Here is a 12,906-nt window from a genome sequence, read left to right as displayed (position 1 = left end):
AATTTGGAGTATATGCAGTGCCGATGGGATCATTGGGGTACATAGAGGCGGGCTGATGGGAGGTTTGGGTATGTACAGGGCTCATGGGATTTCTGATACGATTAGTAAATAGTGGGGTCATAAGATTAAATTAAATAAAGCCTGTGTTAACATGGATACAGAGGGGGGAGGGGGGGAAGAAGGGAGATGAAAGGTGACAGGATACGGGCCTCCAAGTTAGGATTGGTTTCTGGCAAGAGATTAACAGCATGTGATTGAACAAACCTTTATATCAATTGAGATTCTCTTATTCTATGTAACAATGCTTGTTTTTATAGATGCACCTTTTTGACATTGATATTCCTGGGAAGATCACATTCAAGGAATCGGACGCTTTGATGCCTGGTTCCGGTTTTACACACTTCACAACACGTATGTGAATGAATGAATTCACTTGTTTCGTTCTATTTTGGTGAAGTGTTTTGTTTCGGCACAACAGCTGACTCAGCTCGTGAGAAGGCCGAAAGCCTCAATTTTGTGTTTGCTTCAAAATCTTGTCCCTGAACCTTTTCTCTCTGTGCTCACCCTTCCCAGTTGTACCCAACTGCTCTTGGATTCATCATCAGGGTCATGGAATTCATCATCACAGTTGACGTAAAATCATTTCTTTTCTCCAAAAGCCACATCTAAGATCATCAACTCGAACTCAGACCTGGTCGCTCTACCTTGGGTATGCTGCTTCTACTCTCCCACCAATAATTGGGTCTCCCTCTCAGCCATGATCTCTCTTGGGTCTCCCTCTCAGCCATCTCTTGGGTCTCACTCTCAGCCATGATCTCTCTTGGGCAAGCCATATTTCAAAGTAAGCCTCCAAAGGCAGCCACCAACTGGGCATCCTCCGTCATGCAAAGTCCATCCTTGGCACACCTGAACTCCTATCCTCTTTCAAGGCTTTTATCTGCAGCTTGATGGAGTACTGCTGTCCCTTCTGGGATGGCCCACCTGCCTCACATCTTACTCAGCTTGATGCCATGGAAACCAAGTCTTTTAAGATCATTGGAATCTCTCGTGATGAAGCTGAGTCTATGGGCCTATCACTTCGCCATCGCCGACACGTTGGTGGTCTGTCGGTCTTCTGCCTCATTTCTGGTCTTGCACCCACTGCCCTCTCCATGCTTTGTCCCGCTCCTCCTCCATCCCCCCTCCCCAGGTATCTGCAATACGCATGCGGTCCACCTGCTACCACCTCCTCGTGAAACTGCCTAAATACAGAACTGTAGCGGTTACCGCTGGATGCACACAATCGCCTTGCACCGGCCAGAACATGGCCAGACGCGCCTCTCCCGGGCATGCCCGGACTCACTGTTCCCGGGCACGCCCAAACCTCCCGGGCACGCCCGGCCTCGTCTTTCCCGGGCATGCCCGCTCTCGCATTTCCAGGGCTCGCCCAGAGCGTCCGGGCATGCCCGCTATCGCCTTTCCAGGGCTCGCCCAGAGCGTCCGGGCATGCCCGCTATCGCCTTTCCAGGGCTCGCCCAGAGCGTCCGGGCATGCCCGCTATCGCCTTTCCAGGGCTCGCCCAGAGCGTCCGGGCATGCCCGCTCTCGCCTTTCCAGTGCTTGTCCAGAGCGCCCGGGCACGCCCAGCCTCGACTTGCCAGGCCGCAGCCAAACACGCCCGGGAAGGTCCAGACTCGCCTTTCCAAGGCTCGCCCTTGACACCCGGGCATGCCCGGTATAGCTTTTGCCGGGCAAACTTCCCGACATAAATGTGTATATATATTGCTGCCCGATAAACGGGCTTTTGTCAGAATACCTGAGCTGTTTTGTTTTAATAAAGCAACTCGGACGAATTCCGTCTTTCGTCGCGTCACTTCTTTCGACTCGCGTTGGAGCGCAGCTCCCTCACTGGTGACCTACCGACATGGACACGGCAGTGACTCTTAAACTGCCTACCTTCTGGGAGGCTCACGCGGCTGTTTGGTTCGCCCAGGCGGACTCCCAGTTCGCCCTGCGAGGCATCACCGCGGACGACACCCGCTTCCACCACGTCGTGGCAGCGCTCGGTTCCGCCACCGCGGCCCGCGCCCTGAGCCTCCTCGAGCACCCGCCCGCTGCCGACAAGTATGACGCGCTGAAGACGCTCCTCCTCGACGCTTTCGCCCTCTCACCGGCGGCACGCGCACGGCGCCTGCTCGACCTGCCCGAGCGCGGCGACACGCGCCCGTCCGAGCGCATGGACTATATGCTCTCGCTGCTCGGTGAGCACTCTCCGGATTTTCTGTTCCGCGAGTTGTTCCTTCGCCAGCTGCCTCACCCGGTACGCCTCACCCTGGCTGGCACGTCGATCACCGATCCCCGCGCCCTCGCCAGGGAAGCCGATAAGATCTCCTTGGCGGGCCAACACATCGGCGCGGCTACCTGGAGCCTGCCGCCGTCCGAGGCGATGCCCACGACGCCCGAGCGCCCTGCGCGGTTGGAGGCCGAACTGCCGGTGAAACTGGCGGCTGCCACGCCGCGCCGACCGCTTCCGACACGACGGCCGGGGCCTCCACCTGACCAGGCGTGGTGTTATTACCACGCCAGGTTCGGACACAAGGCTCGGACGTGCCGACCCCCGTGCACTTTCGGCAAGTCGGGAAACGGCCGGGCCGGCGTTCATTCCCAGCCATGAGCGCCGGCCACTCGGGCAACTTGCTTTTTATTCGGGACAAAGCGTCCGGGCGGCGTTTCCTTTGTGACACCGGCGCCCAACTGAGCGTCATACCCGCCTCCGAGCAGGACAGGCGGGACGCCGTTTGCGGCCCCTCTTTGGTCGCTGCTAATGGCTCGGCCATACGCACTTTCGGCCCGCGCAACGTCACCCTCTGCTTCGGCAGCCAGCACTTTCAGTGGACCTTTGTGACCGCCTGCGTCCCTATGGCTTTGCTGGGGGCCGACTTCCTCTGCGCGCACGGGCTGCTGGTCGACGTCAAACGTCGTCGCCTTGTCAACGCCGAGACCTTCAGCTCCCTGGCGTGCACGATGAGCAGCTCCGCGCCGACCGAACTGACGTGCGCCCTCCCGACGGCGAACGAGTTCGCTCGCCTGCTCGCGGAATTCCCGGCCCTCACACGGCCGACGTTTTCGGCCGTCGCAGTGCGGCATGGGATCGAGCACCACATACCCACTACGGGCCCGCCGGTCTACGCCAGGGCCCGCCGCCTCGACCCGGCCAAGCTCGCCGTGGCAAAGTCCGAGTTCGACGCGTTGGAGCACCTCGGCATCGTGCGGCGCTCCAATAGCGCGTGGGCCTCACCACTGCACATCGTGCCAAAGCCGGGGGGCGGATGGCGCCCGTGTGGCGACTACTGCCGCCTCAACGACGCTACCACCCCCGACAGGTACCCGATCCCGCACATCCAGGACTTTTCCGCCCGTTTGGCGGGACGGGTCATATTTTCCAAAATTGACCTGATACGGGGATACCACCAGGTACCTGTCCGGGCGGCCGACGTCCCGAAGACGGCCGTCATCACGCCGTTCGGCCTGTTCGAATTTTTGAGGATGCCGTTTGGCCTCAAGAACGCGGCCCAGGCGTTCCAGCGCTTAATGGACGGCGTGCTGCGCGACCTGCCATTTCTTTTCGTCTATCTGGACGACATCCTCGTCGCCAGCACGTCCCGCGCCGAGCTCCTCCTCCACCTCCGAACACTGTTCGGTCGCCTCAGCGAGCACGGCTTAATTGTCAACCCGGCCAAATGCCACTTCGGCACGACGACCATTGACTTTTTGGGCCACCGCATCACCAAGACCGGGGCCGTGCCGCTGCCGACCAAGGTCGAGGCCATCACCACGTTCCCGCGTCCCCGTTCCATCAAGGCCCTACAAGAGTTCCTCGGCATAGTGAATTTTTATCACCGATTCGTGCCCCGCGCTGCTCAGCTCATGCGGCCCCTTTACGAGGCCCTCCGGGGCAAGCCGGCCAAGCATGACATCGTTTGGTCCGCGGCCATGGACGCGGCCTTCGTGAGCGCAAAACGGGCCCTCGCCGACGCAACGCTGCTGGCTCACCCGGTGCTCAACGCGCCCATCGCCCTCACTACGAATGCCTCCAACTACGTGGTGGGCGCCGTCCATGAACAATGGGTGGACGGGGTTTGGCAGCCACTCGCTTTTTTCAGCCGGCATCTCCGGCCGAACGAGTTAAAATACAGCACGTTCGACCGCGAGCTGCTCGGTCTATTCCTGGCCGTTCGCCATTTCCGACACCTCCTGGAGGGCCGCCCGTTCACGGCTTTCGTCGACCACAAGCCGTTGGTCTACGCAATGGCCAAAGTCACGGAGCCGTGGTCGGCCCGCCAGCAGCGCCACCTCTCCGCCGTGTCGGAATTCACCACGGACATCCAGCACGTCGCCGGCAAAGACAACGCTGTGGCCGACTGTCTTTCTCGGGCCAGCGCGAACGCGGTCCACCTCGGCGTGGACTTCGCGCTCATGGCGGCCGACCAGACCACCGACACCTCGGTGCAGGCCCTCCGGGCGGCGGACACGGGCCTCCGCCTGGCCGACATCCCCTTCGCGGGCACCGTCCTGCTCTGCGACGTCTCCCAGGGCCAGCCTCGCCCCATCGTGCCCGTTTCCTGGCAGCGCCGCATCTTCGCCTCCATCCACGGCCTTTCTCACCCGGGCCGGAAAGCTTCTCAGAAGCTGGTGTCGGCGCGTTTCGTCTGGCACGGCCTTCGACGGAACGTCTGCGACTGGGCCAACGCCTGCACGGCCTGCCAGTGGGCCAAGGTCCACCGCCACACCCAGGCCCCGCTGGCACCTTTCACCGTGCCTGCACGGCGTTTCGACCACGTCCACGTGGACCTGGTGGGTCCCCTGCCCCCATCGCGGGGGTTCACCCACCTGCTCACCATGGTGGACAGGACCACCAGGTGGCCGGAGGCCGGGCCCCTCACCTCCACCACCACCGCCGACGTGGCGCAGGCGTTCATCGCCACCTGGGTCGCGCGCTTCGGCGCACCGGCGGACATCTCGTCCGACCGCGGCCCACAGTTCACATCCGAACTTTGGGGCGCGGTCGCCCGCTCGTTGGGGGTCACGCTGCACCGCACCACGGCCTACCACCCCCAAGCCAACGGGTTGTGCGAGCGGTTTCACCGCTCCATGAAGGCCGCACTCATGGCCGGCCTTCAGGACGACGGTTGGACCGACCGGCTGCCGTGGGTCCTTTTGGGGCTCTGCACGGCCCCCAAGGAGGACCTCCGGGCGTCCGCCGCCGAGCTCGTCTACGGCCAGCCGCTCCGCGTCCCGGGCGAGTTCGTGCCCGATGCTACCAGTCCCTGGTCCGCCGCACACCAGCGCTCGGACCTCCAGGAGGCCGCCCGCCGATTTGCCCCCGTGCCAACGTCCCGCCACGGCGGCCCCCAGTCCTACGTCCCCCCGGCGCTTCGCACAGCGGAGTACGTCTTTGTGCATCATGACGCGCACCGGGGGCACTCTGGCCGCCGTACGACGGGCCCTTCCGGGTCCTGCGACGGGGCGACAAGTCCTTTGTCGTCGACGTTGGCGGCCGGTCGGACCGGATCTCTGTGGACCGCCTCAAACCGGCGCGCATGGACGTCGACCGACCACCACGGTTGGCCCTTCCTCCGCGGCGAGGCCGCCCCCCGTCCACAGTTCCCCCCGCTCGACCACCCACCACCACGTCGGACCCCTCCCCACGACCCTCCAGGGGTCGCTTCGGCCGGGTCATCCGGACCCGCCTTAAATTGACCCTGCCGGTGCAGGTCGATTCTGGAGGGGCGTGTGTAGCGGTTACCGCTGGATGCACACAATCGCCTTGCACCGGCCAGAACACGGCCAGACGCGCCTCTCCCGGGCATGCCCGGACTCACTGTTCCCGGGCACGCCCGAACCTCCTGGGCACGCCCGGCCTCGTCTTTCCCGGACATGCCCGCTCTCGCCTTTCCAGGGCTCGCCCAGAGCGGCCGGGCATGCCCGTTATGGCCTTTCCAGGGCTCGCCCAGAGCGTCCGGGCATGCCCGCTATCGCCTTTCCAGGGCTCGCCCAGAGCGTTCGGGCATGCCCGCTATCGCCTTTCCAGGGCTCGCCCAGAGCGTCCGGGCATGCCCGCTCTCGCCTTTCCAGTGCTTGTCCAGAGCGCCCGGGCACGCCCAGCCTCGACTTGCCAGGCCGCAGCCAAACACGCCCGGGCAGGTCCAGACTCGCCTTTCCAAGGCTCGCCCTTGACACCCGGGCATGCCCGGTATAGCTTTTGCCGGGCAAACTTCCCGACATAAATGTGTATATATTGTTACTGATCGCGGATTAAGATGTTATTTACCGAGCGGTGGTATTGCCGCGACCGTTACAGGATCCCTGACTCACCCGATTCACCCAGAACTTTGGCCGTATCGCGCCGCAGCTGCCCAATCTGGGAAAAAGACTAAAACGACGAAATGCAAGAGGAAAAGGAATAAAACGAGAAGACGGACAGAAGAGTAATTGGATTTATTATTTACACACGCAAAAAGGAGCAATCAAGGTTTATTTACAACACATAAGACGCAGGTGACACAGTGCAAATACTAGCTTATAGTTATACAGACTTAACTTATTCCCAGGACAGAACAAACAAAGACACTGACTCACGCGGGGAATTGCAGAGTGGATCGCTGGCAGGAGGTGTGTGGCTGGAGGGGGGAAACGGCACGGAGCTGGCTGGAGCTTGATCCCGCACGGGACGTCGGGCTGGACCTCGACGGCCGCTGATGCCACCGGGCCTGTCGTGTGCGCGGGATCACGGGTCGGAGCTGCTTGGTGGAGCCGATGCGCTGGTGGGGGGGGGTCTGGCGTGACGGGTTCTCTCCTCCTTACGCGCTGTTGCTCTGATGACCCAGCTCTTTTTCGTCCCTCCTTGTCTCAACTCAAAGTGCATCACCCTTGGGAACACGCCCGCCGTGGGTTATATAGGCCCCGCCCCTCAACCTTTGCGAACCTCCCCCAAACGTTCTCTCCCCGCCCTCTCAAGCCAAACCCCTTGTTCATGGTTGGTCGAGTGGGGCTGGTTCACTCCTCCCCTCTCTGATGAGGTGGGGACCCGCCTTTCTTCCCCAACCCTGCCTCGTGGTCAATGGCGGATGAAGGGAAAACCGCCCAACATGCAGTTGGCAATGCGAATTGCAATTGACGGAAAGGGGGGAATGGAAGTGTTGGGGGTGGGAATGAAGGGAATCTATCTCTTTCACTGGTGCAATGGAGTATTTCAATTAATGGGAGACACAGCCTTACTCTAAAAACACATAATAAGAGATAACTATCAAACAGAGGTATTCTATTATTTGGCTGATGTGTATGCTTGTGGACTAATTATGGGATGCCCTTTCACCTTTACACAGCTCCGGAGGTAGGGGGGCACAGAATAAACAATAATAATAATAATACAGCACACAATCAAAAAATATACAGTCCTCATCTCCGCAACACTGCACCCTCCTCCTCTTAGGCACGACCCGGGCCTACAACTTTTACTTTTAGTGTGACACGTAGGTGTAGTTCCCTCTACTTTTAACCTGACCCTGAGTGCGACAGTTTTAAAACATAAATAAATGTGTCCCGCTGCTCCATTGCACCCTGCCTAACAGACTTACGCCCACAGTTAACCGAATTGCGGAATGGTCTTCAAACTATACACTGACGGTGGGAAGCATTATTTACACTTGACGCTACTTTTATTTACAAAAACTAACCCAGGACCTGTGATTGTTCTTTCTGGGGGGGAGACAGTCTGCTCTGCATCGATGCACCATGAACGCACCCAAAAACGCACCAATACAAGCACCCAAGCACCAATCGGTGCACAGTCATCACTGTTCATGAATAAAAATAACCAAACAACCCCTAACCCTGCAGGTGATCTCTTGCTCTTCGGCTCCCTCTGCTGGTTATTATTATTTGGTCTTCCAGATGTTGTCATTCTTTTGCTTTGCTTACTGGCGGCCTATTTGTATTAAAACTTGCACCCAATGTGTCCTTCTTATTTATTTTATTTATGGCCCACAGGGCCGACTAGTGTGGTTCACCTGTGGGGCATCGGTGCCCTGTGGCCAAGGTCCGCCAGCAAGATTTCGGGCCCTCATGGCCGGTTCCAGCAGAGGGGCCATGCCCCAACCCATGGGGTCCATAAGTGGTGCTCGGCCACAGACATGTGGTCCATAATGTGGTGCATCGATGCAGACAGCTGGTTCTGGGAATTTCGGGCGCACAATGGCCGACCCACGCACGCTCCCCTCGGCACCCAATGGCGCACAGGTCATGTGGGAGACAAAAGGGGAAAGACAATTGAGCGAGGGGTAAGGTCACAAGGGTACACATCAATAAGGCAATGCAAGGCGAAATGCGTACGGAGGGCGAAGTGAGAAAGCTCGTCCCTACCGTACGTCACCCCCCTGTCACCTACACTACCCTTGCCCTTACCCCATATGTACAAAAATCTACACATTTACAAATCCGTCACTACTGTCACGTCTTCCCCATATTTCCCCTATACCAAATTCGTCTCCACAATCCCTCTACTTCAAAATTTGCCATCACCAAATTCATCATCAATCCTCATAAGGAGGCAGAGATGGAACATCAAAGCACAATGTCACACCCACGTCATGATGCGTCTCACAATCCAAACATTTGCACAGTAAAAATAATTAAACATGGCATGGTGCGGAGTACCTGTCACCTCAGGTGAGTGGATGCAGATGGTGCGAGGAGACTTCATCCTAACTACTTTCTAAATGACATTACAACACTTTACACTACCCGGGGTCTCTCCCTGCCAATCCATTGGCCAACTTACACTATGGGTTCTAAAAACCAATTCCCATTGACCAAACTGTGGTGCTTCTCAATTTGGGGTCTCACTCCCCCGATTCATCTCCCGGTGCCTCGCACAATTTCTGGGCTGCGACGTGTAGCTCTCCCAGCAGGTCTACCCACCTGCACACCTCCACCACTGCAGTTGCCACCCGAGCTTACCTAGCTCCTCACCCTAACCTAACTAACTGGGGCAGGCCCTCTCCTGGCTCTGTCACCCCCTGGTGCCCTCTGGCACTGGGCTACCCAGGTCCGTCCTCCGGATCCTCGGGCCCCATCCACAACAACTACTACCGGCTCCCAGAGCCCACCTGCGGCCTCACCTGGCCGACATCCTCACAGTGGTGGAGTGCCCAAACCAACTACACACACTAACAGGCTACACGCCCAGCCATTTCCACAACACTAATGCACCCATCCAAATACCATTCTTTCACCTCGCACCACAGATGCCAATATCCAACCACAATTTACCTGTACCCTCTACCTAACACTTACACTACCCGCCCCGGGTATCCGTGATGGGGGTCCACTCTTCCCCCATTCACACCTTCGCACCATCCACTCCACTCCACAATTTCCACCATACTCACTCCACGACCATCCATTCCAATACTCCATTTATTCCACACAGCCACATACACCTGTTTGTTGCACACCTGTGCAATCACCTGGTGCCACCTGCACCCTCCTCCTCTTCCTGGACCAGTTGGTCAACACAACACACATCACCACTACTCCCTCATACACTGCTCCACACACCTGTCCAGTTGCACACCTGTGCAATCACACCTGTTAAATCTCACCTGTTCAAGCTTCAAACACACGGCATCATCTCAGCTAACTACTCCCCTCTGAAACTTGCGCTTCCCAGTCATCCCTTTAAACTATTGCGCTCCCACGTCATTATAATCCACATTAATCTACCTGCGTCCCCACTACAGGTATCAGTCACTATCTAAACCTTAACGTCACCTAATGTCATCTTCGCTAGATCCCTATCAATATAACCAAGCCCTCCCTGGCTCGGTTGTCATAGCCACCCCATAAACTATTGCGCATTTGCCCCACGTCTGTGAGGGATGGTGGATTTGCCATCCCACCACATCGGGGGTCTCACTATCAATTTGGCCCACCAAATTTCAGCCAATTAAAAATTTTCCATTTACTGCCAATTCTACTCACTTTTCTAAATTTCGTATCAAATCACTATCACTATCACCATCACCCGTCTACTTATTAGGTCCTCTCGGTGCGCCAATTCACATCTACAGCCCGGCTTCGTACAGCCGAGCAATGAACGCGGGTTCTTTTGTGCCAGCGGCTGGATACGTCCCACATTCGGTGCAGGGACGGGGGCTTACCCGTGCCGAGATCCCACGCACCACCTCGGCGCGTAGCCATCCCATTGCCCGATCTCGACCTGCCGGCACGTCTCAATAGAAAGTGGTCGCCATGACGACCCTTCCTATCGGCCTGCCCGCTCTGCCTAGTGGAGCCCGGACGCGGCCGTTCCAAGCGAGGCACAGCGTGGATCGCGTACGGCGGTTCTTTCGAAACCGCCGTGGTTCGGATCCCCGCTGGTCCTCGCGGCACGCGAAGCTGCCCGACGCGCACCGAGGGCCCGATTCGGCTATAAGTCGTTCTAACCTTTAACCCGGTTACCGTCGATGCTTCACCTGCACGCTTACATGCATACGCTACCCCTTTCTTGCTCATACCTTTCCTTACACACCCAGGTACCCTCATTCCGCTCACCGACTTGGTCACACACCTGACCACCGAACACCTTGGCACACATTCGTCGCTCGCACACCTCACCAACACACCTCTTCGCGCCCCTTTCTCGGTCACCTCCTTTGTGACAATCACAGGTGTGCTCTCATTCGCACACCCAACCACGTGCCTCACGACCAACTCAAGTGTGCATTCCCACACACGCTCTACCATTCCAGGTGTGCATCCTTCCATTCCAGGTGTACATCCTCGCTCACCTGTCACAACCAACTCACGCTCCGTGTTATTCTCACTACTTCCACCTCCATTCTTGACAGCGCACTCACCCTTACTCTCGACGGCACACTCTTTCCTCATGCACCTGTCCGTTACACACCTTTCTCGCGCACACTCTCCCGTTACATCCTCTGTAACACTCACTACAGGCGTGCATTCCCCCTTACTCTTGACAGCGCACTCTTTCCCCATGCACCTGTCTGTTACACACCTTTCTCACGCACACTCTTTCGTTACTTCCTCTGTAACACTCACCACACCGCGCTTCCATGTACCCCCTCGCACACGCGCTTCGACCAACTCACTCTTGACGGCACACTCACTCCTCGGCGTGCACTTTTTCCTCACACACCCCATGGTCGGACATTCTCGCACACCTCTTTTTTCGCACACCAGACCTGTCGCACACTTCACCAACGGCCTTTCACGAACACCCGGATCCAAACCAATCCCCAAACCGACTGAAGCTTTCCTCACATCATATACATTTCCACTCACCTCCGTACCTCGTCTCCGCACCTCTTTTGCCACCTGCAAACTCTTTATTCGGTTAGTGAGCATCACATCATGAGTTGAACACCGACCTTGTACCAATTCCATTACCTCCTCCTGGATTTCTCTTTTAGTTTCTGTTCGTCCCTTCTTAATTTCACTCACCTCTTCTTCCACTTCCTCTAATTTTTGTTTAACCTCTTTTATTTCTCGGTGCGTCTCCTCAAGTTCGTCCTCTAAGGCTACCGTGACCGTCTCTATGTGCATCCTCACCTGCCGGTCCTTTGTCTCCATTATCTCTGTCACCTCGTCCACCCTCATTGTCAGTTCCTCCCGTACCATCTGACATTGCCTCTGCGTCGCTATTAATTCGTTTTTAATTTCTTTTTGTGTCGCCTTTAACCCTCCTAGTACCGCAGTGTTCTTTTGAACCTGCTCCACTAACTCCGTCTGTCCCTCTGTCAGCTGTTCCACCTCCTCCGTCAGATCTTCTATTCCCCCTTGTAACTTTGCCGTATTATTCCTCACCTCTTTCTCCATACGCTTCTCACCTCGCTTTACCTCCTCGCGTAGCCCCGAAACCTCCTCACTCACACCTCGTCGTATCTCCTCCTTCATCTCCTCCCTTTCTTTTGTAGATGCCACCCTCATCTGTCCCAATTCATCCCTCTGAGCATCCAGTTTGGTTTCTACCCCGATTTTTACCTCCTCTATCTGCTCTCCCATTTGTTTAATTTCTCTGGCGGATTGCTCCCCTATCGCCCGCAATTTGTCCTCCATCCTATTTTCTAGCCCCATTAACCCATGTTTCATCCCCTCTATCTGATTCTCCTGGGCAGCCATTCTATTTTCCACCCCCGTTAACCCATGTCTCACCTCTTTTATCCCGTTGTCTAACCCCTCAAAATTATTGTCTAACTTCCCAAATTTCTTGTCTAACTCCTCAAAATTATTGTCTAACTTCCCAAATTTCTTGTCTAACCCCTCACCGGTACCCCTCGCTTCGTCCCTCATTACCCCCAATTGCTCAACCTGAGCATCCATCCGGTTCCCCATTACCCCCATTTGGTTTCCCATTACCCCCATTTTTGCTTCTAGCCTCTCCATAAGGGCCCCCATTTGCAACATAAAAAGGTTCGAATCCACCTGCGGCGCTGCTACGGTCGCGGGCGCGGTCGCCGTGGCCATGTGCGAGGCGCCATTTTGCGCGCCTGATACTCCCTCAACCGCCTCCTCATTGCTCTCCTCCATTTGATCCTGGGTTACTCCTAACCCCTCTATCTCTCCCACCGGCATCCCGTCGCCTTGACCAGCCATGGCGCGATTTCAAAATTCGGGTTTTTCTTTAAAAAAAAACAAATTTCGGCAGCTCGTAATTTTGACCAAATTTTTTTTTCTCTATTCGTTTTAAAAAATTTGGTTCGGGCCTCGAATCCCACTCCCAGACACCAATTGTTACTGATCGCGGATTAAGATGTTATTTACCGAGCGGTGGTATTGCCGCGACCGTTACAGGATCCCTGACTCACCCGATTCACCCAGAACTTTGGCCGTATCGCGCCGCAGC

At 56.9% G+C, this 12,906-nt stretch overlaps 1 protein-coding gene across 2 annotated transcripts in view; it reads left to right on the top strand.

Annotated features, from left to right (window-relative positions):
* The window catches only part of NIT2 (nitrilase family member 2), a 76,135-nt gene that overhangs the window by 52,936 nt on the left and 10,293 nt on the right, over positions 1–12,906 (top strand). For both annotated transcript variants that reach the window (XM_068133979.2, XM_068133978.2), the window contains one exon: positions 318–411. In XM_068133979.2, the coding sequence (XP_067990080.2) occupies positions 318–411 (94 nt within the window). The remainder of the gene's footprint in view (positions 1–317; positions 412–12,906) is intronic.

Source organism: Myxine glutinosa, chromosome 13, assembly GCF_964187855.1.
Source record: "Myxine glutinosa chromosome 13, kmMyxGlut1.1, whole genome shotgun sequence".
Classification (NCBI taxonomy): Eukaryota; Metazoa; Chordata; class Myxini; order Myxiniformes; family Myxinidae; genus Myxine; species Myxine glutinosa.
The sequence above is the reverse complement of the archived record's forward strand: the minus strand, read 5'-3'. Positions and strand labels throughout refer to the sequence as shown.